The sequence below is a fragment of the Candoia aspera genome, chromosome 9 (assembly GCF_035149785.1).
Source record: "Candoia aspera isolate rCanAsp1 chromosome 9, rCanAsp1.hap2, whole genome shotgun sequence".
Lineage (NCBI taxonomy): Eukaryota > Metazoa > Chordata > Lepidosauria > Squamata > Boidae > Candoia > Candoia aspera.
The window spans coordinates 4,649,254-4,676,914 of NC_086161.1; the positions used below are offsets into that span (position 1 = coordinate 4,649,254).

At 44.8% G+C, this 27,661-nt stretch overlaps 1 protein-coding gene across 1 annotated transcript in view; it reads left to right on the forward strand.

Moving 5' to 3' along the window:
- The window catches only part of SORL1 (sortilin related receptor 1), an 80,610-nt gene that overhangs the window by 23,680 nt on the left and 29,269 nt on the right, over window positions 1–27,661 (forward strand). Inside the window, exons 5-25 of the mRNA XM_063311198.1 lie at window positions 977–1,044; window positions 1,652–1,832; window positions 4,702–4,803; window positions 4,924–5,093; window positions 7,278–7,470; window positions 8,680–8,797; window positions 9,845–9,918; window positions 11,664–11,752; window positions 13,197–13,375; window positions 13,511–13,697; window positions 14,928–15,056; window positions 16,340–16,425; window positions 17,021–17,193; window positions 18,302–18,433; window positions 19,580–19,671; window positions 20,739–20,985; window positions 21,620–21,758; window positions 23,132–23,305; window positions 25,406–25,519; window positions 26,424–26,546; window positions 27,249–27,368. Of these exons, the coding sequence (XP_063167268.1) occupies window positions 977–1,044; window positions 1,652–1,832; window positions 4,702–4,803; window positions 4,924–5,093; window positions 7,278–7,470; window positions 8,680–8,797; window positions 9,845–9,918; window positions 11,664–11,752; window positions 13,197–13,375; window positions 13,511–13,697; window positions 14,928–15,056; window positions 16,340–16,425; window positions 17,021–17,193; window positions 18,302–18,433; window positions 19,580–19,671; window positions 20,739–20,985; window positions 21,620–21,758; window positions 23,132–23,305; window positions 25,406–25,519; window positions 26,424–26,546; window positions 27,249–27,368 (2,890 nt within the window). The remainder of the gene's footprint in view (window positions 1–976; window positions 1,045–1,651; window positions 1,833–4,701; window positions 4,804–4,923; window positions 5,094–7,277; window positions 7,471–8,679; window positions 8,798–9,844; window positions 9,919–11,663; window positions 11,753–13,196; window positions 13,376–13,510; window positions 13,698–14,927; window positions 15,057–16,339; window positions 16,426–17,020; window positions 17,194–18,301; window positions 18,434–19,579; window positions 19,672–20,738; window positions 20,986–21,619; window positions 21,759–23,131; window positions 23,306–25,405; window positions 25,520–26,423; window positions 26,547–27,248; window positions 27,369–27,661) is intronic.

The following is a 27,661-nucleotide window of genomic DNA, read 5'->3' on the forward strand; positions in this document are numbered from 1 at the left end:
CCCCTGCCTAGAAGAGGAGTCCTCAGACCATTCCGGTCAAAGGGCTGCCCAACCTTGGCTTGATAAGTGAAGACGACCTGGGTCAAGGCTTGGCAGCTCTCCCACGCACATTCCAGGGAGGCCTGATTTTTCCCCTCTTCTGCTCTCCTCTGCTTTGCCAGGCATAACCAGCACCAAATCACAATATTGGAACTCTGCTCCGAACAGCAGAATTTGATAGGACCTCTACCACTTATGCAGTGGCATCTGTTCTCTCTTCTCTTGCATAAGTTTAGGCACAGTGCACATTTTTTTTCCCCAGGCAAAGAGTTACAGTATATTTGGCCCATGGGGAGGACTGCACATCCAAAACTAGTGAGTGGAACTGGGGAAAAAAGTGGAATTTTCATCAGGATCACAGAAAGCCAAAATTGGAAGTCTTTCTTGAGGCCGTCTAGCAGAACCTGCTGCTCAGATGCAGGAAGCCAAAGTGAAGCAACCCAAGGCAGCCTCTGGTTCAAGGAAAGCATTCTCTGGGTCAGTGTTTCTCAACCTTGGCAGCTTGAAGTTGTGTGGACTTCAACTCCCAGAATTCCCCAGCCAGCTCTGAGTCCACTGTTAAATTGCTGTTAAAGCTAAAAAGGTTTTCTTAAAATGTCCAACCAGAACCTTCCTTCCTGAAATTGGTATCCATTATTCTGTATCCTACACTCTGGAGTGAAGGAGAACAGGTCTTGATCTTCTTCCATGTGATATCCTTTCAGGTCTTTGAAGAGGGAGATCCCAGCTCTCCTTGGGGTTCTCAAGGCTGATTGGCTCTTGTGTTTTCACTCTTTCTTTAATCACACATTCCACATTTCTTGGTCTGATCCATTCAGACATGTGGCCTTCTGGCTCATGGCAAAGAATTCACCCTGATGGATTGTTATCCTGCTCTCTGAATTTAGCTTGTCCTAACTCGAATCCCAGTCTATGTTGTCATCTTCTCATTTTTCAGCTCTGGAAATCCGATGATTTTGGGCAAACCTGGATTATGATCCATGAACATGTGAAGTCATTTGCTTGGTGAGTTCTGGAAAGTATTCATGGGAATCCAATGAATCTTGATCCCCCTGTACAATTTCACTTCCCTCCTTAACCCGTAATTAACTCCTTAATTCTTATTAAATACTGTAATGTTATGTTTCATTTGCAATGATGGGGCAGAATGTCGAGAGCCGGTGTGGTGTAGTGAGGAAGGTGTTTGACTAGGAGCAGGAGACCTGGGTTTTAGTCCCCCTTCAGCCACAGAAATTCCCTGAGGGACTTTGGGCCAGCCCCTCCCTCTCAGCCCAGCCTACCTCACAGGGAAGTTGTGGGGAAAAATTGGAGGAGGGAGAACTCTACACCAGCTTGACCTTCTGAATGAAATGTAGGGTAGACGTCAATGCAGTGAAGAAAGAAATCAATGAATCGTCTCTTCCATGGCCTCTCTTAGGGTGGGGAGTATGTATCTGATTTTGGAGCATGGGTCTGAATGAAGGAATCTTCCCATCACTTTTTTTCATACACTAATTCTCCTTCTTCTTCTTCTTCCTCTTCCTCTTCCTCTTCCTCTTCCTCTTCCTCTTCCTCTTCTCCTCCTCCCCCTCCTCCTCCTCCTCCTCCTCCTCCTTCTTCTTCTGCCACTAAGGGGCGTTGAGCCGTATGACAAGCCAAATACAATTTACATCGAGCGGCATGAACCTACTTTGTCCTCGACGGTCCTCCGCAGTACAGATTTCTTCCAGACCCGGGAAAATAAAGAGATTTTGCTGGAAGACGTCAAAGACTTCCAGCTCAGGGACAAATATCTCTTTGCAACGAAATCTGGGGTAAGGAACTGCCCTTTCGGGGGCTGCAGGGGTATCTCCTGCCAACCAACCACTGACTGCAAGATGGCTCTGGGCCCTTCTGGATTTATGGGAATGCATTTCAGACAGGGAAGGTCCTGCTGTCTCAGAATCTTTTATCCTCCAGCTGGTAGAAGAACTGAGGGTTGGCCAAAGGGGTGTTCTAGAACCTTTCTATTTCTCTTCAAAATTCAGTTTGTATTTACAATTTAGATGTATGATTTTTACAAGGTTTGGCGCAGTTTGCAGCTGACTGGGTGCAACACGGTGCTAGTTTGAGGCCATGGGGATAACATAAATAAGCATTTTAACATAGGCCATTGAGGGGCAAATATTGGTTTATTTGTTAACAAATTTTACGTTACCCATTCCTATCTGGGCCTCTAGCTGGCTTAAAGCCATTCATCTCTGGTAAATCCAACCAGACATCATGAAAAAAAAATCACAGCAGTATGAAAAGCAAAGCTCTTAAAAAAAACAGGATACAAAGAAATGTTTTAATCTCCCCTCTCCTAAATTATAATAAACAGGGACCCGCCTTGTCTCTTATTATCTCAGCCCTGCTGGGAAAAAAAAAAGCAGCATTAGCTGTGGATGTTAATTTTACACGTAGCAGGACATGCAAGAGGTGCCCCATTGAAGATCAAAGGGTGTGTTGAGCAGTGTCGAAGCCAGCAGCCCTGCAAACAAGGACATGAAAAGGTCATTTTTGCACCTTGGTTCAAGCACAGTTGATTTTGATGGGATGGCTAAATCATGGCTTTTCTCAGAGACTTCTAAACTTCTGACATATCTCTCTGGGGTCATTTGCAAAGTTGAAAGCCCTTTACCCTGGCCTTCCTTTAGAAAATATACAGAAGAACTTCTATACCATCTCAAAATGTTGGAGGGGGAAGGTTCTGTCAAACAAGCAGGAACACAACTGGTCATTTTCTAACTATTTTATTAAAACTTGTTCCACAAGTGAACATACCCCCACCCCCTCACCTGCACATGATGTACCTTCTCAAAAAGGAAGAAAAGTAGAAAGACGCAGAGAGGAATTTCCCCCTTCACTGGCCAATTAGTTTGGGACATGACATTTTGAACCCTTTGTTTTCATCTTTTATCCTAAGAAAAGTCATAACTTCTGTGCTGATCCTCATAAGTTTTCATACTTTGTTCTGGCCTCGTACCTTTTCTTCTCGTTTTGATGTGTTGTTCCTCTCTCAGGGACAAAACTGTGTGAGTACCAGCCATGCCATCATGACAGATAGACCTTTGTCTTAGCAGCTCTAAATGGCGCCAGTTGATGGCTTAGCCTGATTCTTCAACTCTCATAATTTTCTTTTCGTTTGCTGCCCTTTCCTGCTTAGCTAGTAATTAGGAGAGCATAATAGGCTATAAAGAAGAGGCTCTGTGTGTGTGTGTGTGTGTGTGTTGTAGAAACTTCTGCAGAGCTTCACAGGAAAAGGATGCAGTCAGATGCTGGAATTTGCCTGGGATTCCTTGTAGGGTGGTTAGAATGTGAATTCTTCTGCCTACAAGCATCCAGGCCTGGCGGTTGACACTAAAAAGGTCTCTGCTCAGGTGGGCTTGTCCCTCCAAGTCAAGAGAAGAGACCAGAATGGACCAAAAGTTTCACTGGATGTGAGGCCAAAAGTCCAGGGTTTGATCCTTGCTATCTCCAATGAAAAGGATGAGGGGGCTGACGGGACCATATTTTCTCCGGCCAAGATTTTAGGCATCTGCTGCCAGGTGGACCAGAAGGGGTTGGATTAGATAGTTTGATCTGATAAAAAGCAGTTTTGCATTCATTGGTGATACGATGCAGATGATGTTTCCAGAAAAAAAAGAAAAAAGAAAAGTGTGTTCTCACTCACACACCACTTCTTTTTAAAACCACAACCGCAGCATAGTTACAACATTGTGGCATTTCTTAATTGCTTGGACACCAACCAACAAGTGAATGAGTATTGGCTTAGGCTGGGAGCCCAAAACCACTGTTGTTTAAACTATCCCATTGTAACAAATGGATTCATTTGGTTGAGCCACAGTGAGTTCGGAGCAGTCGTTTCTGGCAGACTTCCATGGGGAAGAAGGTGTTTTGTTCGTTTCAAAACTGCAGTGTGCACACACCGTACCTGTAAAAAGTAATTTTTACTTTTAATAGCCATAGCCATCGGGATTTTATTGTATTTGGTCGTTTTTAAAGTTTTATTATATTTTATATTTATAATATTTATATTTTATTATATGTGGTTGTTTTTAAAATGGTTTTAGTCTATATTTTATACCGGAATTTTATTCTATCGTTATTGTTCTATGTTGTAAACTGCCCAGAGTCCCTCCATTCGGAGGAGATGGGTGGTGACAAATTTGATAGATAGATAAATAAACTGGGATTGATGCGGTCCTGGAAAGACTCTATGTTAAGTCTTTACAAGGATATTGAAAACGTGAAGAAGAAAAAAAAAGATGCTGGGTCTCTCCACCCTGCAAGGATGCCCTGGCTGATTGCCTGAACTTACCTCTTTGTTCACCAGAGGTGAGCAGGTAAGCAGCATTTCATAGAAAAAACTTGTCTGGAAACATTGCCTTGAAAATGTCTCTTGATAAAGCTGTGGTGACTTCCTGTTTCATTTGACGGCATTGCCAGAGTCCTGGAGAGAGAATTGTTCAAACATTAAGCTGGAATTTCATCCTGGAAAACCAGTGGAACGCGGAGGTTCGTCTAGGCTTTGTGCAGCATGCTTTTTTTCATTTTGCAGAAGCTTTACTCAAAAAGCCCTTTTTGATACAGGAGTTTTGATGCAGGCTGAAAAAGAGCGATAATGTTTGGTTTTCTCTGCCCACCCCTTTCTCTTCGCAGCCTCTTTCAGGTGATCAACTGCAAACGTCTGTTCAGCTCTGGGTGTCCTTTAACCGGAAGCCAATGCAGGCGGCAGAGTTTGTAACAAGGCACCCCATTAAGGTACGAACAGATGAGGGGGACTAGAAACTTTATTCAGCCATAACCCACACCTCTACAATCAGCATGTTTTTAGTACCCTTTAAAAAAAAATCTTTTCACCTCCCAAATTTTGTCTTGCAGGAGTATTATATTGCAGACACTTCGGAAGACCAGGTGTTTGTGTGTGTCAGTTACAGTAACAACAGCACCAGCCTCTATATCTCCGAAGCTGAAGGTCTTCGCTTTTCTCTGACTTTGGAAAACATCCTCTATTACAGTCCTGGTGGAGCAGGGAGTGACACCTTGGTAAGGTAAGGAAGTAGATGACTTTCCTAGAGAGAGAGGACTTGGATGGTGCTCTCCTTCATCTGGGAGATATCTGCTGGGAAGGTTGAAAATGGTGATCATGGGACTGTGGGATGCTGCGATGGTCATACATGTGAACCAGTTGCCAAGTGCCCAAATCATGATCATGTGACTGCGGGGACATTGCAATGGTCATAAGCGCGAGGACTGGTCATAAGTTGGTTTTTCCAGCATTGTCGTAAGTCTGAACTGTTGCTAAATGAGTGGTTGTTAAGCAAGGACTACCTGTATTATGGCCACCAATCTCACATAGTGATCTCAGCTGGCTCACAACAACCAACAGACCCACCAGATGCCGAACCACCCATACTGTGGTCCTCCTGACTCACCCCCTCCCCTAGCTCAATGCTTGGGGGAAAGCCAGGTCTTCATGGCCTTCCAGAAGACTAAAAGGGTGGGGGCCCCTCAAATCTCAGGTGGGGAGGCTATTGCAAAGGGCTGGGGCAGCTACAGTGAAGTTGCACCTGCAAGATCCCATCAGATGACAGCATTTAATGGAAGGGACCTGGAGTGCACCCATCCTATTTGATCTAGTAGAAGATGGATCCACCTTCCACTTTGTAGTTGGTGAAAAGGTTGAGGTGAACCTTCAGAGCAGAGGTCCACAAGCCTTCTCACTCTACGGGCCTCGGGGTAGCCTTTGAAGGAGTTTTGGAGAGCTGAATTGCCCCAAGTAATCAATTTAGGAATCAAACACACACGTTTTAAAATTGTATTTTTAAATTAAATGCAATGAGTAAGACTGTTCCTTGTGTGTTTCATACTTTTTCTTTATGTTACATGAAAATCACAGTTCAGTGACAAATTTTGGACAGAGGCTGTGGGGTGGGGGGGGGTTAGTGAAATCTGAGGATTTGAGAATGGGGTGAGAATGGGGAAGATTGTAAAATATCTGTGGTGTCATTGTTTTAACTAGGAACCTATTTAATTCAAGCTTAATTAAAATCAAATTAAATTAAATTAAATGTTCATTGTGGCCCTGCACACTTAGGACATCATCCTTTAAACTGTATTAATGTAAAAATGAAATTTTTATGAAATTAAATCCTACTTATTGTCTTTTCAGCTTTGGGCAAAGATATTTTTCTCTTCCTTTTTAATTATTGCAACATTCTCAACATTTTATTGCTGCTGTTACTCTTTTATAGTTTATTTTACTGCTTATTTTATTTTGTACAGTTTATGCAGTGTTTTAATGCATGCTTTTGTCAGTTGTCTTAGCTTACTTTTAATGGTCCAAATTTTATAGCAAAGCATTCTGGGATGTGTAAGATGCGAAGCAGTATACCAACATAAATACGTTAACACAGTGTAGCATAGCAAACCCAACATCATGTTCTCACCACATCAATTTCCTTCCCCTGCCCCACCTACTTTTTTGCAATGGGGGGGCTGTAGGAAAATGCAAAGATTTCCTGGGAGCAGCATGCTGAGATTGTTGCCCCACCTTAATTCTTTTTTGTGTAAGTTGTAGGGAAGGGGAAACACTGTCAGGCTTTCAAGATTCTGTTATTATAACCTGTATCAGTAAAATAGAGTTCCAGTATTTCATGCAATGTCTGTTTTCCTGACCTGGCCTACCTCGAAGGGCTGATAGGGGCCCTGATGAATCTTTCTAAAGCCAGGCCTGACTTGCATCATGAAAAAAAAGTTGCATCCCTGGACTGCAGAAAGACTTGAAATGATCCAACCTATTATGGGAGGAATTAAATGAAGCAAATGGTAGAATCTTCCTTTGGAAGTTCAATTTAATAGAGGTAGTTTTTTTTAAGGAAAAAAAACCCCCTCAACTGGGGGAAATTGCTGCAGCACCCCTGTTTTTCAGTTGCTTTGCATTTCCTCCCACCCATGGATAATGTAGAGGGATACGGAGATAGCCTTGAAGGAGACACGCAGCAGCCATTAGGAAAACATGAACTTAGCCCAGGAAAACAGGAAAGGGTGAGGAAGAAACTCAAGACTGCCCACCTTGACTTTCTTTTGTATTAAATGGAAGGAAGAGGAAACGTTGTAGGACTTTTAAGATTCTGTTATTATAACCTATATCAGTAGATAAACTGTCTGTTTTCTGACCTGGCCTACCTTGAGGGGCTGTTAGGTGTTTGGTGAATGAGCTCTTCTTTTGGCAGATACTTCGCAAGCGAGCCTTTTGCAGACTTCCACCGCGTTGAGGGCATTCCGGGGGTCTATATCACCACCCTGATCAACGGCTCGTTCAGCGACGAGAACATGCGCTCGGTCATCACCTTCGACAAAGGTGGGACTTGGGAATTTCTCCAGCCTCCAGAGTATACTCACTATGGCGAAAAGATAAATTGTGAGGTAATGATGCCGACATCCAACGGAATGATGCTGCCTGTCTAAAGGCTTTTGGATCGCTCATTGCATTCTTGGGTCCTGGTTAAGCTTCACTCAAGTTCTAAAAGTAGGTGATGTTTGGGGAGATCACACAATGGTGAGCCTATTTTTTTGTTGTTGGTCATCGTTGGAATGTGCAAGCAGCAGCAGACGGCAGATTTTCTCAATCTTGCACACATTCTCCCATTGTTATGTGTACTTTTTGAACAACAGGCTGTGGCTTTCTCTCCCTGGACTTGTGCTTGCGTGCCTGTGCAGCCGTAGGTCCAAGTTTACGGAGTCTGCAGCATCCGTGCGGCCAGCCAGCTGAACCACGGTAAAAAGTGGGCTGTGAGTGTAACCTTTTATCCTGGTTCTCTGCCCTACTAATCAGCTGAGCAATGTCTGAAGGCCCCTCCAGGAAGGAACCTTGAATGCTTTTCTCCTAGAACTTCTGCTGAAAGTAGCCCTTGTCCTACTCTGCTGTTGCAATGGTCTGTGGGAATGACCTTGGGAGACAGGGAGAGCCACAGGCTGAATCTTGCAAGCCTGAAAGGATTTCTCCTTTCCTTTTACTCTCCAGAAAATTAGGGAGGGTCCCTTCTGAAATGCTTCTCATGCCTCCCCTACTCCCGTGGACTGAGATATCTTTTGCATGACAGCTGTCCAACTCGCGGCTCTTCCTCCTGTCTCCCAGGGTCATTCCCACAGACCATTACAGACGTTGAATCAAATGCCAGTAGATGAAGAATATACAGGCATGGGAGGCCTGTTGGAATGTCTGCACATAGACTGGGAAATTTGGTCATATCGGTTGGGAAATGTGCACCATTTCTTCTTTGTTGGCAAATTCTGTGCATATTTTCCACAAGGCAAGGGGAACATTGGCCAAGGCAGTTGTGATGCACCTTAACTACTCAGCTGAGTACCTCTAAACATGTACCAACTGGGAAAGGAAGTTTTAACAACGCTTGGGCCCCTTGCCAAAAGGGTGGTGTTTTTTCAGCATGCAACTGAAATGACCTGTGCTGAAGACACATAAATGCACGTGAGCAGGAATTAGCTGCAGTTTTTTGGAAACGCCTTGTGCTTTTTGAAGAGGGCCCTTGACCACACATGCAGATTCCAGAATGGTAAATGCCTCTTTTTTGCTAGGACATGGCAAGTGATGTTTCTGTGTTCCATCTTCACTAGCTTTCTTTGGGTTGTTCCCTTCACTTGGCCCAAAGGCTGAGCCAGCTCCTCAACTTCCAGTTGCGCAGGATGCCCATCTTATCCAAAGAATCTGCTCCAGGGCTGATCATCGCCACAGGTAGAATTTTTTTTTTTGCTTGGTTTGCTTCAATCCTCTTGCTCCTCTCCCCCAAAATCTGGCCTCCCCACAATGTCACTTGATGATAACCTCATCTTGCTTTCTGCCTGGCTACCAGATGTCCTGCACCATTTTAGGGAGGGTCATGCTCAGAGTTGGGTGAACATCCAAGAGAAACGTCTTAGATCAGAAGTGGGCAACCTGTCTCTGCTGTGCAGCACAGAAAACAGACAGACAGACAAATAAATACATACACACATATATAGGTAAAGGTAAAGGTTTCCCTTGACGTAAAGTCCAGTCGTGTCCGACTCTAGGGGGCGGTGCTCATCTCCGTTTCTAAGCCTTAGAGCCGGCGTTGTCCGTAGACACTTCCGGGTCATGTGGCCAGCATGACGACACGGAACGTCGTTACCTTCCCGCCGAAGCGGTACCTATTGATCTACTCACATTTGCATGTTTTCGAACTATATAAAATGAAAATTGAAATGACTCTTATCTCACAAGTGCCAGATCTTGTGAGATATCCACGTGGCCTCCAGAGATCTCAGGAGACCATCCAAGTCTTGAAGGGGAAATGGTCAAAAGTCTCACCAGATTTGGATCCTTTTAATTTCTTTTTTCTTTTTAAATTGCAGCCTGTCCTGTCACAGGACATCACACAGTGGTGCTGGCTGCAGAATTTGCTGGCTCTGCCCCGATGAGTGGAGAGGTCGTTTATGGCTCATGAAGTGAATTAGCGATTTCTCAGCTGTAGTCCCCGTCCTGTACCTTCCCTGCAGAGCTACCTTCCTTAGCTCGGGGATCATGTAGTCAGGGAACTGGAAATAGAAAAAGGCTCAGTGGTACTTCCTCCTCCGTCAGTCTCTTCTGCCCTGGTTCAGTTTGGTCTGTGCGCAGGTGGGACAGACTTGGGGGTGGTAAATCAGCCTACCTGGCACCCCTAAATATTAAACTTCTGCTTTGCAGTCATGGGCACCATCTTGAGGCATTCACAGATTAAAAGCAAAAGAATTGCTCTGAATTTTCATGCACTTCTCTTTGTAGGTTCTGTGGGAAAGAACATGGCAAGTAAAATGAACGTGTACATTTCCAGCAGTGCAGGTGTCAGATGGCAAGAGGTAAGGAAACACCAGGCACCCTTCTGGGGCAGGGGGCGTTCCTGGAGCTCAAGAGGCCTTTAAACACTGGGAAAAGGAGCCACAGCTGCATCAGCCTTGCGCTTCTCAGGCTCAGCAGCTTCCACCGGAGCAAACACAATGGGGAATTTTGGCTCAGAAGAAGTGCCTTGCAGTTAGGTCCTTGCTGACTACCTTTCTCCTAACCTTGCCCCTTCCTGATGCTTTGACCCACAACTCCCATCATCCCCAGCCAGCGTAACCAAAACCATGTTGCCTAGGGTTGTAGAAGCTACGCCATTTTTTTTTTAGTTTGGCCAAACCAGTACAGTAACTGAAGCGAGGCTTAAACTCCAGCACCTCTTTCTACCACCGTGGCTTGATTTAGAAAACCTGTAAAAGAATGTGTGTGAACTGCCATAACTCCATGCCTTTTAGACCCCGATGTATCTGGGTTTAGAGTTCCACCCAGGCCTGGATCGTAGCACCCCTAGGCTGTTGCATCAGGCCCAGCCCTCTTCTAACTGGGGGGGGGAGGGGCGATGCTGCTGCCCATTTATGGTGAATGGAGTTTATTTATTTATTATTTTATTTTATTATTTTATTTTATTTTTATCCTGCCTTTATTATTTTTATGAATAACTCAAGGCGGACACCGTAGCTAATACTCCTTCCTCCTCCTCTTTTCCCCACAACAACAACCCTGTGAAGTGAGTTGGGCTGAGAGAGAACAACTGGCCCAAGGTCACCCAGCCGGCTTTCATGGGACTAAGGTGGGACTAGAACTCACAGACGCCTGGTTTCTAGCCCAGCACCTTAACCGCTAGACCAAACTGGCAAAAGTTTGTTGTTCTTTACCAGCCTGCATCCATGTCCTGGGTTTTCTTTGGTAAAACCCTAACCCAAATGTATTGGGATGATCTGATCTTTGGCAAGGGAGGGGAGAGGGCAGGGGAAGCCGCCAAAAAGGATTGGCCATCTGCCCTCCCAGTGAGGCTTGGCTCCTGTCCATGCAAGCGCCCTTGACTGTCTGGGTGGCCCGCTCGGCCCTGGGGTTTGCGGAAGAACTCATCAGACGATGTTGGTCTCAGCCTGCGCTCGGACATCTGCAAAGGGTTTGCATGCTGTGAATAGAGCCACCTCTCCTTCCTTTCTGGGGGCGGTGCGGATTTGGTTTGGCTCCTGCTGTGCCTGTGAAGAGGGAGGCAGCCACAGAAAGCAGGGATTTTTTTTCTGGCCTGGCCTCTGGGCTCACAAAACACAAACACGCCTGGGAGCAGCTGATTTACACCCTCATGTGTTGTGGCTGTCAAGTACTGGGGCTTCCAGCTGAAATCAAGGTGAGGCATGTTGATCAGCAGAAAATCCTAAAATCCAGACCTTCAGGTGTCTACCAGCCCAAACTGAAGAGGCGAAGAGCGTAGCTTGGCTTTTCCGTGTCTGGCGCTTTCCAAACGTATTGGACTTGAGAAAACTGGATTTCCGGAACACTTGGACATATATCCAGTTTTGCTTAACTTTTCAGAACGGAGCAGTTCCAGTAACATGATGCGCTGATGGGGAAAATGGCAGTTGGAATCAGCCTTGGGTGGATTTCTTATAGCAAGCAGGAACGTGGATGTTGACTTTCAGGACGCCATATGGATTTACCTGTGCATGGCTGCTTGTATTTCTCTTGGTACATGAAACTCCTCTGAAATATGCTATGGCAATCTTGGACCAGTGACTTTGTTTGCTTCCTCTCTCAGGTCCTGTCGGGGCCCCATTATTATTCTTGGGGAGACCACGGAGGCATCCTCATGGCCGTGACGCAGGGGTCAGAAACAAACCAGCTCAAGTAAGCAAAGCTAGCTGATAATTCTCCCTGACCTGGCAGAGAGTTGTAAACCAGGAGACAGGTAGTCCTCGCTTAACAACTGTCCGTTTAACGATAATCTGAAGTTACGACGGCCTCATAAAAATGCTTTATGACCTGTACTCACGCTTATGACTGTCGCATACTGTTGCACCACCCTGTGGTCATGTGATCGCAATTCAGGCACTTGGCAGCCAGCTCACATTTACGACCAGTTGCAGTGTCCTGCGGTCACATGATTGCGATTTTTGAAGCTGGATTTGCTTAACGACTGCTGTGATTTGCTTAACGACCCATGATTCACTTAATGACTGTGATGATTCACTTAACAATCATTGTAAAAATGTTCGTAAAATCATGTCCAGTCAAGTGATAACTCACTGAATGACTGCACCACTTAACGACCAATTTTCTGTTCCCTATTCTGGTTGTTAAGTGAGGACTACCTGTAATTTATCTTCCATTGGATTTGCTTTAAGCCACATGGGAGAATGGAAAAAGAATCTTGGTATTTGTTATCTAAAACTTCATAGGTGGAGAATTTGAAGAACTGAGAAATGAGGCCACCTTTTTAGAGAGACAATTTCACTCAAGTCCTAGTAGCCAAAGTTTCCAGCAGATTGTGTTCATGTCCAAATGAGCCATCTAATTTGCAGCTCAGATTTGAAATACAGCATTTGTAGGAAGAAGCCCAAATCACTTCCCTTTTCCAGCCTCCAATATCTGATTTTAAGGAAGATACTGTGGGAGAAGATTGGAAGAGGCAGCAGATCTCTGATCTAGCCTCCTTAATAAAGCACTTTGAAAAAGTCCTTGGGGTGGTTTCCAAAACATGCGTAAGGATACCTTTTTGATGGTGACACCAAGATTGTCATGGTCCTCAGTTTTAGTTTTAGGCTTTATTACAAGCCAATAAATTGTTGCTAGCTTTGAACAGGAGCTGAATCTCAGCCAGAACAACTTCTGTTGGCTTTTGGGGAAGAGATGGAGATTAATGGAAAGTAAAAAGACTCTGTGTTGGTTGGATTTGCCCATTGTCAGGGGCCTTTGCCCACCCCCTGCAATAATCTGCACCCCAGTTTCTTTTTACAGCCCCCCGCCATCCCCCAGAACATATTGCTGAAATTTGGCAGCAAATTTCCAATTTCCAGCAACATAATTTTTCAGGTTTTGGATCAAAAGGGGCAAAATAGGGAGGTGATGCCACTGCAAGTCCTAAAGGGCCCAATTTGCATCAAAGCCACGTACCAGCATGGCCTTCCAAAAGAGAAAAAGAAAATAAACTCGGAGTTCTTGCATCACTGGCTATATCCTGAATGTAGGGGCAATTAGCAAGAAGCGGGTATCAGAGGCTAATGTTCCTGGACTGGAGAAGGACTGAGACAAAGGTGATGGCGGATGCTTCCTTGCTATTCTTTCTGCGTAGGTATAGCACGAATGAGGGAGAAACTTGGAAAACCTTCACCTTCTCGGAAAAGCCAGTCTTCGTTTACGGCCTGCTGACAGAGCCGGGGGAGAAAAGCACCATCTTCACCATCTTTGGATCTTACAAAGAAAATGGCCACAGTTGGCTGATCCTGCAGATCAACACCACTGATGTCCTCGGTAAGCGAAGGAGTTGGCCTCCTGTGGCATTTGTTAATCTCAGCATGGGCAAAAGCTCATCTTCGGAGCATGACACGGTCTGACTTTCCCTGGCCCCCCACAAGCTAAAAAATAACCCCACTGCTGATTCCCTAGGGGTGCCTTGTACAGAAAACGATTATAAGCTGTGGTCCCCCTCCGATGAACGTGGGAATGAGTGTCTCCTGGGGCATAAGACGGTCTTCAAGAGGCGAACTCCTCATGCCACTTGCTTCAACGGGGAAGACTTTGATCGACCGTTCCTGGTCTCCAATTGTTCTTGCACTAGGGAAGACTACGAGTGGTAAGTCGAGGTCTGTGATAAGCTGCAGTTTAGTTATGTTGGACGTTAAGGACATTCAAGCTAGAAGCCACCTTCTCCGTTGGGGTCACCTAGGTTTGTGGGAGTGCAGTAACCATAATTCCCAGCCTGCTTGGAGAGAGAAACCATGGGTAAATTTTGTTAGGCCATGGAGGGGAGGAATTCCTTATGTGTCTAGCTCAATACCCAGTGTTGTGTATTCCCTAAATTTACTTAGTCTTATATCTTCTGCTTTGGAGATAATTGTGAGCAGGGGTCAACTAGATCGTGGAGGTCAGGGCCACCTTAGACCTCCATAAAGTTTTTAAATTCCCTCCTTATGCCCCTGGGACTGCCTTTCCCCACATTTTCTAGAAATTGTAGTCATGCTTTCCTGCCATCGTGGGATAACACCCCTCCACCACAAATAGGTGTCACAATTTATAAACCAAATAAAACCACCAACTTCCCTCAGAAATCAAGGAAAATACAATCACAAAATCCTGGTCCTGCCCAGTTTGCGTTATAACACCACCCAGGGCAGACTTCAGGCAGCCAATGAAAAATGAAACTGGCCATCATCACAATTCCCCTCCTTGCTGAGATAAAGCCAGTTAGGGCTGAAAAAAGGTACGCGAGAAAGAGGGTTAACCCTAATCCTTTCCTTGTTTAATCCATCTACCTCTGTGTAACGGTATGCGGGGATGACCCTGGGAGACGGGGCCCAGAGACGCTGCCTAGGGAACTGTCAGATAAGAGACTGCATAGCCCACAGCTGGATAGCGGGTGGGGCAAGAGGCTCAGAAGGGACCCTCTCCAATTTCTCAGAGCACAAAGGAGACAGGGGAGAATCGTACTTTCAGACTTGCACGATTCTGTTCGTGTAGCCTGACAATAAAGTAGAATTAGCTCATCTGGTTGTGTTTCCTCTCTGGTCTACCTGGTAAGGCTGACACTCTACTCCCATGAAAAGGGAGGGCAAACGTCAAGATGGCAGCTGTGACTGTGTGAGAGAAGACCTGTCCCTTTTGTTACATACAGTACGACACATGGCTGCACAGTTGTGGCTGAGCCTGTATAGATGCCCATGGGTGCTTTGCGGGTGATAGTCCTACTTACCCGGTTGCAGTTCCTGAATTCTTGCTCTTCTGGCATTTGAACAATGTGCTTCACAACAAGTAGAAGAAATAATATTCTTTGCTCTCCTCCTTTTCTTTATACTTCTCCGTTTAGCGATTTTGGCTTCAAGCTAAGTGAGGACCTGTCATTAGAAGTTTGCATTCCAGATCCTGAGTTTGCTGGCAAATCTTTTTCTCCTCCGATGCTGTGCCCTGTTGGATCAACTTACAAGAAGACCCGAGGGTAGGTAGTGTGGCTTGGGCAAGATTTATATTGCAAGGTTAATCATCCTCATTTGCAAAGATTTTTGAGACAGGCAGAAATACAATTTTAAATATCAAGTTCTGTTCTAAAGAAAGAATGATTTATTGAGATGAAGGTAACTGTTAGTGATTGCATAGTTTTACCTGAACAGGATGCATTCCTCTACGTCACTGGCAATTAAGTAAATTAAACATCGTAAAAGAATTAAAAACATGGTAAAACAATAAATAGTCTCCTGATAACGTAGTCATAACCAAGACGAAAATTGAAGTCAAAACAGTATATAAAACATGGTATCAGCATAAAATCTAGGTAGTTAGCTAAAACAGCTTTGGTAGAGGAGAGGCTAAGGTGGGAAAAAAAAGGATTTTAGGCTTTTCTGAAAGCTTGTCAGAAGAGCAGCAATTATAATTGCAATTACCTGTTATTCAGAAGATGATTGTAATTTTTCCTTAAAATGGGGAGGGTAACACTACTGCATTGCCTGCATTCCCACAACACAATTAAGCTGGCTATGAATTAACTCATTAATCAAGTGATTTGAGTTCACCCTACATGCTAAGCCACAAAATGTTTAATCGAGTTTGAGCCAATACAGCTATGAGATCATGAGAAAAAACGGGGCTCGGGTTCAAGTCCAGCCTCAGCCGTGGAAGCTCATGGTCTTGGGCCAATCCCTCCTCTCAGACCGGCCTACCTCACAGGGTTATTGTGGAATAAGGCTGGAAGAAGATGATCCAGATGGAGTTGCTATAGCAGTGTTTCTCAACCTTGACAGCTTTAAGACGCGGGTTAAATGCTGGCTGGGGAATTCTGGGAGTTGAAGTCCACGCGTCTTAAAGCTGTCAAGGTTGAGAAACACTGTGCTAGAGGAAAGGCAGGATGTAAATCAGAATAGTCTGTTCCTAACCCCGATGATGCCAAAATGGTGAATCTCAAGGTCTTCCTTTTCATACTTGCATTGCATTGTTGCACGTGAGTATGGATGGGTTGGGGTTTGTGTCCCAGTGTCACAAGCACGTTTTGTCACTTCCCACTTATCCGCAGATGCTAATGCAATCCGCTAATATATTACCCGCAAAAACTTCTTGTTGGGTGCTGATGTTTCAATGCACTGCCCTCTAAAATCCGAACAGGTTGCAGAAAATAATTCTGTCATCGACACAGTGTAAGGTAGCAGATTCCCAGTGCTGTTCAATTGATAAGGGCACTCAGGTTGCAGCCATGTTGTCTCTGACAAAACTCTGTTTTATTGATGTTAGTTACCGCAAGATATCTGGGGACACCTGTTCTGGGGGCGACATAGAGGCCCGGTTAGAAGGGGAATCCGTACCTTGCCCCTTAGCAGGTAAGTCAGGACTGGCGGCTCTTGTTTGCAGAAACAACTAATCAGAGTTGTGGGGTTGGTAGTTCAGTAAGATGAAGTCTCCCGTGAGTTAAGCTTGTGTCCTGCTAACTAATAAACACGCGCTTAGTTCTTTTGAGATCAGCCAAAACGGACAAGGTGTTGCTGCCTGCTAAGACCGTTGATCAGTAGCTCTGATGGAATGATTGGGAAACCTCTACCGCATCATTCAGGCAACATTTCAAAAAAGAGATTAAAATTCTTTGAAATAAAAGGGGCTTAAAATTGTCCAAATGGCAAACACTGCAAAATAGGAAGGAGAGTTCCTCTTTTTCTTAAAATAAAAATACATATTGGGGGTGAAAAGTAGGTACTGGACAATGTAGCATGTGGTTAAAAAGGTTGGCTTGGTTATGCTTAAATCTTGGCCATTTTTTGGAGGAGAATAAAAGCTTTTCGGTCTTTACATCAGCTAGAGAGGATGCTATGGAAGCAGGATGTTCACAGTCTTCCCTTTAGGACGTTTGATCCCAGTGAATGCTCCTCCCCAAATGTAAAATGTCTGGTTCAAAACATTCGTTGGCCCATTTTTCTGCAGAGGAGAATGAGTTCATCTTGTACTCAACACGGTACGCCATCCACCGGTACGATCTCTCCTCCGGTCTCAGTGAAGAGTTGCCTCTGACGGGGCTGCGCGGGGCTGTGGCCCTCGACTTTGATTACAGCCATAACTGCCTATACTGGGCTGATGTGACTCTTGACATTATCCAGGTTAGTGACTCGCGTGGGCTGCTTTGACGCAAGGCCATTCTACCTTGCCACCAGATGTGAAGGTGGCTGAAGAAGAAAGCACGCAGCATATTTTAAGTCCTAAGCAGCTGTTTCTCAAGGGTTCTGAGCTCAAAACCCAAAGGAGGTGTTCTTTATGTTTTGTTCCAAGGTTGACACAAAACCTGGCCTTTTCAGAGCCTTTTGGTCATAGCAAACCATCTCAACCCAGTCTGTTTTGAGTTAGGAACAGCCTATTTTGAACATTTCAAGCTCGGAACAGAACATGTCTTTCTGGAAGCTTCATTCTGAGGTTGGAACAAAACTCTCGAGGCATTTTGAGGTTTGTTGCGGTGGAACGTAGGAAGGCCTTGACTCCAACGGGCTTTTTTTGTTCCAGTTTCTGATTTCTTAGGCATCCCAAAGGGAGGAAATTCTGTGCCGGGGAAAATCGGCAAGACTTTTTAAGAGAGAGGAGAGGAGGGGTAGTTATGGAAGCTTGGGGCTGATAAGAATTAAGGAAAGAAGATTAATAGAAATCAAGCCTTCTGTTTCAGGTACTGGCCTCTATTTAGATGAGGTTTTAGTGCCACTGGGTTTGGGGGTGTCTCAAAGGCCCTTACTCAGGTTCCAGTGAGACAAGAAAAGTTCTTGAGGAAATGTTGGAAATGCAGGGATTTTTTAAAGCTTGCTCCTCCAGCATAAAGGAAGGCATCTGGTATCAGATTTGCAGGCCTGTCTCTCTCCCATTTTGATACTTCCTCCTGATCCTGATACTTCCTCCAAGGATCTCTTGTATCCACCTTGAACTGGGTGGGAGAGAAAAAATGGGATATAAAGAAAAATGTGGGTGTTGTTGCTTTCTGTAGTTGACCCAGAAGGAAAAGCCCCCAGGTGCTAGTGCAACCTCTTCTAACTTGACCACCAGTAATGGCTGGAAATTCTGGAAGGTGCCGTCTAAAGACATGTAGAGGCTGCAAAGTCCTCAGATGTTCTCCACAACTTCTTCCTATACTGCTTGTCTCAGCTTCAGGGATTCTCTCTTGGGCTTTGCTGGCAGACTGAGCAGTTGACTTCCCTGATGGCTCAGATCTGTGTTCCTTATTTTCAGCGCCTGTGTCTCAACGGAAGTTCTGGGCAGGAAGTTATCATTGGCACTGGCCTGGAGACTGTTGAAGCATTGGCTTTCGAACCCATCAGTCAGCTGCTCTACTGGGTGAATGCCGGTGTTCCCAAAATTGAGGTATGCCCCTTTCTGTGTGTAGGAAACAAGCCAACAACTCAAGAAGGGAGCCTATTGCTCAAGCAGAACTCCACCCCAGATAGGGAGCATAGATGATCCTTCCCATTGAGGAAAGCCAATTCCTTGAACTTGTGCTCTGAGTATTTGAGTTTGGTTTTCTCTATAGCAACAGAGCTGGTGGCAGAGGACAGATGTCCTTGCACAATGGGGGAGGGAGCCCTTACTCCTAATTGACTTTGTCTTTGCCCTTGGCAGCTGTAAGGTGTGGGTGGAGAGAAAATAGATCTGAATTGATTGACTGCCTGCTGGTGCTTTGCATTAACATGATACAAATCATTAGCATTAGCAAGACGAAAGTGGCTTCCTTTGGCCTCTAAATGAAACCAAAGAAGGAGACAAGAATTGGATCCACATTGCGTGTGCTAAGTTGTGGCTTGTTTTAAACATGGTTTACTGAATTATTCTGATATTCTAGAGGTGACGGACTCGTCCCTGGGGGAGCTGGGGATGTTGACGACCAACAGGAAGCTCTGGCGTGGGCTGGTCCATGAAGTCACGAAGAGTCGGAAGCGACTAAACGAATAAACAACAACAACAACTGAATTATTCATAATAGGCTGCATTCATGCATCAAGCTTAGACTATAAAGCATGGTTTGCAAAACACAGGGGCTTGGTACAATATGGGCTAGATTCTAATGCTTGCGGTACTGATACTGCCCAGGACAGCAGACAGATAGTGCAAGCATAGATGCTAGGAATGGTACACCTTCCTTTCTGGTTTCCATTCTCAGACTAGAGAGCTACAGTTGTTAATCTGAATGGCCCTCATGCTAGAGGCCTTGAGACCTTCCCTGGGAGTGGGATGTTATACAATTGTATACTGTATTACAGTGATTATCACTAATGGCCACAAGGAGGCACTCTACAACCTGGTTTGTCCTTGTTGGAGCTCCTCAGGAATCCATTGGAGCTGGTCAACCCTCCTTTGGGTTGGACATACAAAATATAAGGCCTAACCTAATGGGCTACCCATGCCTGATGAATTCCAGCAAGAACGAAACCAGCCATCTAGTGCCTTGGAGTGGGTCAGTAACGATTATAGAGGGGTGCCGTCATAGTTTTCCAATTTGTGGTCTTCACGCAGGTCGCCAACCCAGATGGGGACTTGCGTCTTACCATTTTAAACTCCTCAGTGCTTGAGCGACCCCGGGCTCTAACTCTGGTCCCCAAAGAAGGGTAAGTAGGGAGTCTCTGAGAGCTTCCGCTTAAGACTTGAAAGTGACAGCCCCTGTGGACAGTTTCAGGGGGTGACTTTGAGGATGAAGAACGGAGGGCAAGGATGAAACCCATTTATGCAAAGTATACAATTCATGTTTGGATCCCCCCCAAAAAAGCCAACTTCAGAGGATTTTCAAACAGTTTTTGTTTCCTGTCCAAGGTTCATGGTTGTTCTTGGTAGTCTGACTCACCCTGACACAAATTGGATATAGATTCTCACTGTTCCAGCACACTGAATGCACCACTAACACATCCGTCCCCACCCCGTGTGCTGTCCTGCGTTGACTGGAATTGCAAAGCTGTTGCTTTAAGCAGCTGTGCTAGCTTAAATTTTGCAAGAAGTCAAGCTTGCATCCCTCTTGCTTAAATTCATCTGAACCATCAGGAATTCCACTACAGGTAGTCCTCGCCTAGTGACCATTCACAGTTACGACAGTGATGAAAAAGTAACTTTACGACCAGTCTTTTCCTTTACAACCTTCGCAGGTCTGTAAAGCAAAGGAAAGCTGATGTAAGATCATAGGCACAGTCATGGTTTCACTTAGCGACCACTTCACTTAACAACTGAGTTGCCGGTCCCAGTTGTGGTTGCTCAGCAGGACTACCTGTATGCTTAATCTTAGCCAGAAGGCCAAGCTAAGAGCAAATCTAAAAAACTTCCCTTGAAGAAGACAGTTCCTCGTAGCTTCAGATTGGTGGGTAACATTCAAGGAGATGAACGTCCAAATGGAAACAGCTACAAACAGTAGAAGAGCAAAGGCAGGGGAAGGTTCTTCTGTGAAGACTGGGATTTTTTTCAGGCACTAACTAGTCATATCCCTGATCTTGTTTGTTTTCTCTTTGGATTCAGAGGACTTGCAACCAGAGCCCCAAGGCAATCATCCAGAAAGCTGAATCTCATATCTTGAGATCATTGTGTGTTGAAAAAATCTCTAAAACAACTAGGAGAGCTACATTTGGTCTTAGTTCAGGCCTGACTTAAAGTTTTCCTTGTACCTCTTGTTTGCTATGATTTATATTCCCAGGCTGATGTTCTGGACAGACTGGGGGGATTCCCGGCCTGGTATTTATCGAAGCGAAATGGATGGCTCCTCTGCTTCTTGCATTGTCTCTGAGGGAGTGAAGTGGCCAAATGGGATTTCGGTGGATGATCATTGGATCTACTGGACGGAGGCCTACATGGACCGTATTGAGCGGGTTGACTTCAATGGCATGCAGAGATCAGTGATCTTGGATAGTCTTCCCCATCCCTATGCGATTGCTGTGTTTAAGGTACTTCTAGAACACCTACGATAGAGCAGGCATTATCAATCTAGAACCCTCTAGGTGTTAAAAAGAGTTGTGTTTGACTCCTAGTGAATTTATGGATACATCCATGTAGCTTTTTTGCCAGTAAGCTGAAATCAAGATCCTTCTTCTAGGATTTTTTTAAAATTTCCCAGTCTAACCTACAGTCCTGGGATTTCTAATAGTTTTTCATCCAAGTCCTAACCAGCAAAACCCTGCTTAGCTTCCCAGCTTAGACAAATTTGGCCAGACATATTGGACTTCAACTCCCGTAATCTCCAGGCAGCTTGTCATTAGTTCTCAGGACCACATCCTGGCTTGTTTACTTGCTTGTACAGATCAAAGCAGGAGCAAGAGAGGTTGTGTGCACTAGCATAATTATTCATGTTATGGCTTATAAGGTATGATCCTTGGCTTAGGGTTGCATATGAAGTCAACCCATATATGTGAATTATGAATTTAATATTAAATGTTAAATGTTAATTTAATTGCTAAATATTTGCAAAATTAGCATGGTTTGGTCCATGCTTGTACGGTTATGTCTTTCTTCTCCCTCCATGTCTGGTCCTCCACTGAATGTTTAAAAGAGAAGAGGGTTGCTTTATTTTTTTTTTCCTAGAATGAAATCTATTGGAATGATTGGTCACAACTGAGCATTTTCAGAGCCTCCAAGCATAATGGAGCCAGGATGGAGACGTTGGTTGACCATCTGAATGGGGTGATGGACATGAAAATCTTCTACCATGGAAAGACTGCAGGTATTTCTGGGCCACCAAGAAATGTGGCCTTTAGTTCTCTGTCACATCTCCCCTGAATGTTAAGAACCAGTCTTAAAACTGTATGTAATTCCATATTTCAAGTTTGAAGATTGGCCCCATCCAACCACTCCATACAGTGCTTCAGTAGAAGGTAATATGCATTAATACCCATCATTTGTGGATATATGGGCAATAAAGTGATCCAGGGGAGGGATGCAGAGTATGGTAGGGCTAGGAGGCTCTAAATTTCAGTTGTTTGAAAACTTGATGAATGGTGTGAGCTCTTCCCAGTGGGCTGCTGTGAAGTCTGAGCTCTGTCTTGTAGTAGACACAATGCTAGGAACCCTATTCAGAAGTACAGCTTCCCCAACCTGATGCCCTGTTATACAGATGTCAACTTTCATCATCTCCAGTTGAAATGGGTGTTGTAGTCCACTATTCCTGTGAAGAACCACCTTGAGAAAGGCTGTTTTTACCCCTCTGCTCTTGGGCTGTAGTTTTATTGAATTGTCAGGATTTTGTATGTGTGTATGTTTTTAATTTGTTTATCATATAATTTATATCCTCCCAAATCAATAGATGCAGGTAGCTTGCATTAATCTCAAAGCAACAACATTAAGATGGTGTCAAATCTCTCTTAAAACCAAGAAAAGTTGATTTTCACAGTCAGATTCATCAAAAGGAAGGGGGGTTAGGTTATAGAATCTTGGAATCTGTGTTTATTAGTCCCATTTATTAATACATATGTTAAGGAGGGGCCTCCTTGATGCCCTTGATCTTCTTTCTAACTGTCTCTTGACTTATGAGGAGGCTTGCTATCATTTTAGGAGCTATGAATGGAATGTCCATCTGTTCTTGTTCAACAATAGTTTGCAAACATCCATTCTGGTTCCCAGGCCCATAGAATTCCTTTACAGATGGAAACAGGCCAGCCTGCTCAAAAGGAAGGACCAATAGTCTGTTTTGTAGAGAAGAAAGGAAAAAGAAACAGAAGAAAATTTAAAAATTATTTCTATGCATAGGGCTTGAATCCTAGTAGTTGCTGAAATTCTTTGGTTATGGCTTTTTGACTACTGTATCTTCCATAACCTTCAGGGCATCATTTTGCTTCTGACTACTATGCCAAGGGCCCCACAAATTAACAGAGCAAGGGATAAAAACTGATATTGATTTCATTGAAGGTTAATTAAAACTAAGGTTATGAATTGCAATGAATATGAACTTTTCCCCCATGAAGGAAATAATTTCCCCTTTTGAGTATAATTAAAAATGATCATTCAGTGGCAACTCTTGAAGGCAACATGTTCTCCTGAAGCTTCATGATGTACATTCCTGGTTTACAAAGTACCTTCCTTCTCCTCCCCTCTGGACAGGACAGAATGCGTGTGCGGACAAGCCATGCAGCCTGCTGTGTTTGCCCAGGGCTAACAATAGCCAGAGTTGCAGATGCCCTGATGGAGTTGCCAGCCATGTGCTCTCATCGGGGGAGGTGAGATGTGATTGTCCACCCAACTATCACTTGAAGAATGGCACTTGCGTAAAAGAAGGTAAGGAATATGTCTGCATGCTAGAGTGTTATGCAGTATCTCAGATTTGATGCCAGAAAAGTGCTTCAGAGTGTATGGGGATGCAAATGTAGCCCCCTTTAAAGCATCTGCATCTTTTCTCCAGGATCATGAGGCAGTGCAGGATCCAGGGAAGTGGTGCAGCTTGTTTAAAGAGTTGCAGACAAAGGGTGGCCTTGTGTTTCTGCCCAGGCCAAATAACCCTTTCCAAACAATTTCCGAATCGTTGCATAGCCTTAATACACTCTGTTAGAGTCTTCTAGAGGGTGCAAAACAGTTCATGTACAACCGTTCATGTTGGTTCTTGATGGTCTGGTTCTGGACCAAAATGTGTGTTTGGTTAGATATGGAGTGAAATTGGCTGTTTTGTTCTGGATACAGACTAAATGCAGCTTTCTTGGCAGAAGTGTTTGGGGAGAGAAAGGTGGGAGACACTAAAGATGTTGACAGTGGTTGGGGGAGAAAGGGGTGAAAGGAAGAGAAGATGCTGGGAAGAATAGGTGGGTTGATGGAGCATTGGGAGTTGCTGAGGGGAGGAGTGGCCCTAAGTGCCCACAGAACATCTCCAGGGTCCCCATCAGTTTTGTTCAGACTGAAACCCAGAATGACCAATTACCTGGTTTTCTGTCTACCAGAATTGCAACATTTCAGGTGTTTGGGCAGAACTTCCAGAATGCGAGGTATTTGCTTCAGATTTGAAACGTGACACGCTTCTTCAGATTTGAAACAAAACACATTTTCCATTTCGTATATACTCTTAGAGATGTCCCAAGAAGTTTGCAAGCTATATATTTTCGTTTAGATAGATAGATAGATAGATAGATAGATAGATAGATAGATAGATAGATAGATAGATTGATTGATTGATTGATTGATTGATTGATTGATTGATTGATTGATTGATTGATTTAGATAGCTGCCCATCTCACAAACATGACTCTGGGTGGCTTACAATAAAATAGATAAAACAAATAAAATACCTCATATAAAATAAAAACACATAGCTGACAAGCATCATGAAATAACCATCGACAAAGTCAAGAGATGAGCTCTACAACACATCCAGGGCCCAAACCAAACTTTTAGGGCCTTTCGAAAGGCCAGCAGGCGGGGCTAATGTAATCTTAGGTGGAATGATGTTCCACAGGGCGGGCAACACAGCAGGAAAGGCTGTCCACCTGGGCCCTGCCAGCCAGCACCCAGAGCATGCCCCACCTACCAGACCAAGTGGGATTGGTAGAAGCAACTGGGGAGAGACAGTCCCATAAGGGCCTGTAGCAAGCCATGAAGAGCTTTAAAGGTGACTACCTGTCAGATTCCCTGATTAAAGGTTTCACATAAACCCTTATCAGGACATCTCCCATTGTGTTGTTCTCACAGGTTGCTGGATGAGAAGGAGGTGGAAGCGGGGTTGCGAAGCTGGAATGTAAGGTTGTTTTGGCTATAAGCACATCAAGGACAGGAGATTGAGATACGGTAGAAATGCCATCTGGTTGGGAGTGGGAGTGACACGTTTCGTGGGAAAGGGAACTAGCTAAGGGAATGTAGTTTAAAGTAGATTTTGGAAGTCTTCATTCGCAGCTTGCTTTCTGTACCCTTCATTACACTTCAATAAACCAGTTCAAAAAACTCCGGTTTCTTGACTGTGTGTGTGAATGCCTGAATGAGCAGGTGCTGACACTACCAGCTCCTTGAATTGCACCTGGAAGACCACTGGACTTCACTGAGTAAAGCCTCTGGACCAGTGTTTCTCAACTCTGGCAACTTTAAGATGCGTGGACTTCAACTCCCAGAATTCCCCAGCCAGCATGTCAGCTGGGGAATTCTGGGAGTTGAAGTCCATACATCTTAATGTTGCCAAGGTCGAGAAACACTGCTCTGGACACATCATCTTTGAGAATGGTTACAAAGCTTCCTCACCACAAAGGTTGTTTTCTGGAAGCTTTCTTGCAGGGCTGGAAACTGGGATTGTCAGACAGACTCTGTCGTGTTCATTAGATTCCGCTTGTACTTTCCTTTTTCATGGTTGATGATGATCTCTGCCGGTTTCCTCACCTGCGTCTCTCCGTTGCCGGTGCCCAGAAAACACCTGTCTCTCCAACCAGTACAGATGCTCAAATGGGAATTGCATTAATAACATCTGGAAATGTGACAATGACAATGACTGTGGGGACATGAGTGATGAAAAGAACTGCCGTAAGTCATGTGGACCCTTGTAAGGGGACGGGGGAGGCTTTGCATAGCGGCATGATCAAACCTGTCCCCTCTTCAAAGAAGCTTACGGTTGTAAATTTTGACATGCAACACATCTGCAGGGAGGAGAGGGCTAATGGCCCTTTTGGTTAGGGTGTTCTCCAGGTCAAAGAAAGAAAGATTGAGGATTGATGAAAGGAAGTACAGGTAGTCCTTGCTTAACAACCATTCGTTTAATAATGCTTCAGACTTACAATGGTGCTGAAAAACCCAACTTACGACCAGTTCTCACACTTACAACCATCACAGTGTCCCCACGGTCATGTGATCACAATTTGGGTGCTTGGCAACCAGTTCGCATTTAGGACTGTTGCAGTGTCCATGGTCACATGATCACCCTTTCCGACCTTCCCAGCTGGCTTCTGGCAAGCAGAAATCAATGGGGAGCTGCATTGGTTTGCTTAACAACCGCCGCAAAAAGGGTCGTAAAATTGGGTTAGATTCTCTTAATGACCGCTTTGCTTAGCAACTGAAATTCTGGACCCCATTGTGGTCATTAAGGGAGGACTACCTGTAGTATTTATCACAGATGTGCTCAGTTTGTGTCAGTTTGAGGATCCCACTGGACATTGCAGGGCACAGCAAGGGCCATTCTAAAAGTGGGCGCGGGCAAATTTGGGGAGAGTTTTCCTGTCTTTAAGCGATGAAATGATGCGCTGAAGCTTCTGCAGAGCTTACGCTGCACATTTTGTCCTTCAGCCCTTTCCTCCATTAGACCATATTTTGGTCCTGTCTGCTCTAGGGGACCTGGTGGCTCTGAAATGGGTCCTGGTGGGCCTTCTTTAATGTTGATGGCGGTGCTGACACGATGATGTTGGAAGGTCTCCCTTTCCTTCTGTTTTAACAGCAACAACTGTGTGTGATCCTGACACCCAGTTCCGCTGCCACGAATCAGGGACCTGTGTCCCCCTCTCCTACAAATGTGATCTGGAGGATGACTGCGGAGACAGCAGTGACGAGAACCACTGTGGTAAGCTCAGCAGAAGTACCACAGATCTCTGGGCCTTCTGACATGTCCCAAATGCCTCTCTCCTGTTGATGTGGATACAGGAGGACCAATGCTTGCAGGTCTGAGGTGTTGTACCTACCTTGTTGGGGGAATATAGCCTGGCACTTGGTGCCCCCATACAAAGCAGGCAAGAAGAACCTTGTGCAAAAAGAGACACATTGAGATGTGACTCCTGCCATGGTGGATTTTATGTGCGCTACCAGATTTTGTGACACCATCACGTGGGTGGAGACCAAGCATCTGGGTGAGGAGGACGGCTTGTGCAAGGCGGAGAAGGGAAGAAGGGCTTCAGTTGGTCCTGCAGAGAAACTCACCTTATCTGGCTTCTCCACCAGTTGATGCCACTGAGGTGTTGCAACGTGTTACCCAAGTGCAACTGTGTCTTTTTTGCAGAAAGGAGAATTTTCCAGAATGTCTGTTGGGATGGGATGGATTAGGAGCGACCGACAAGAAAATGATTGGGTCCTTCCTTCAGACTCAGCCATGATGTTTGGTTGCTAGTTGCACACAGTGGGTGAACCCATGGTTTAATTCAGTAAGCCATGATTATACAAACCATGCCCTGGAGCATTGTGCAAGGCTCAGTTACGGTCAGCCTAACGGATAGCGAGATGTAGCTTGAATCTGAATTTTCCCCGCACCGTTTTGTCCTGTTACCTTCAGAAGCCCACCAGTGTCAGAATGACGAGTTTAGCTGCAATTCAGGAATGTGCATCCGCCTCTCTTGGAAATGTGATGGTGACAACGACTGTCGGGATTGGTCAGATGAAGCCAACTGCACCGGTGAGCATCCTGTCTTTCTCTCTCTCAACAAAGGGATGAAGCCATTGGTAGGAATTGCTCTTCAGTAGATCTCATCTGTTCCAGATGTTTACAGCTTCTTTAGAATTTGGTTTGTAATACGGGATGCGTCTACTTTTATCATACGTGGTGCACCTAGTTTTATAAAGGTGTGCTTTCCTCCTCTGCTGTTATCAACTTGATAATAGTACTTCAGAACATCAGACCTGACGCCCTGGCTTGGTTTATGTATACTGGGCCTGGTCCTCCCTTGGGGATGAAAACTGACTGGATGA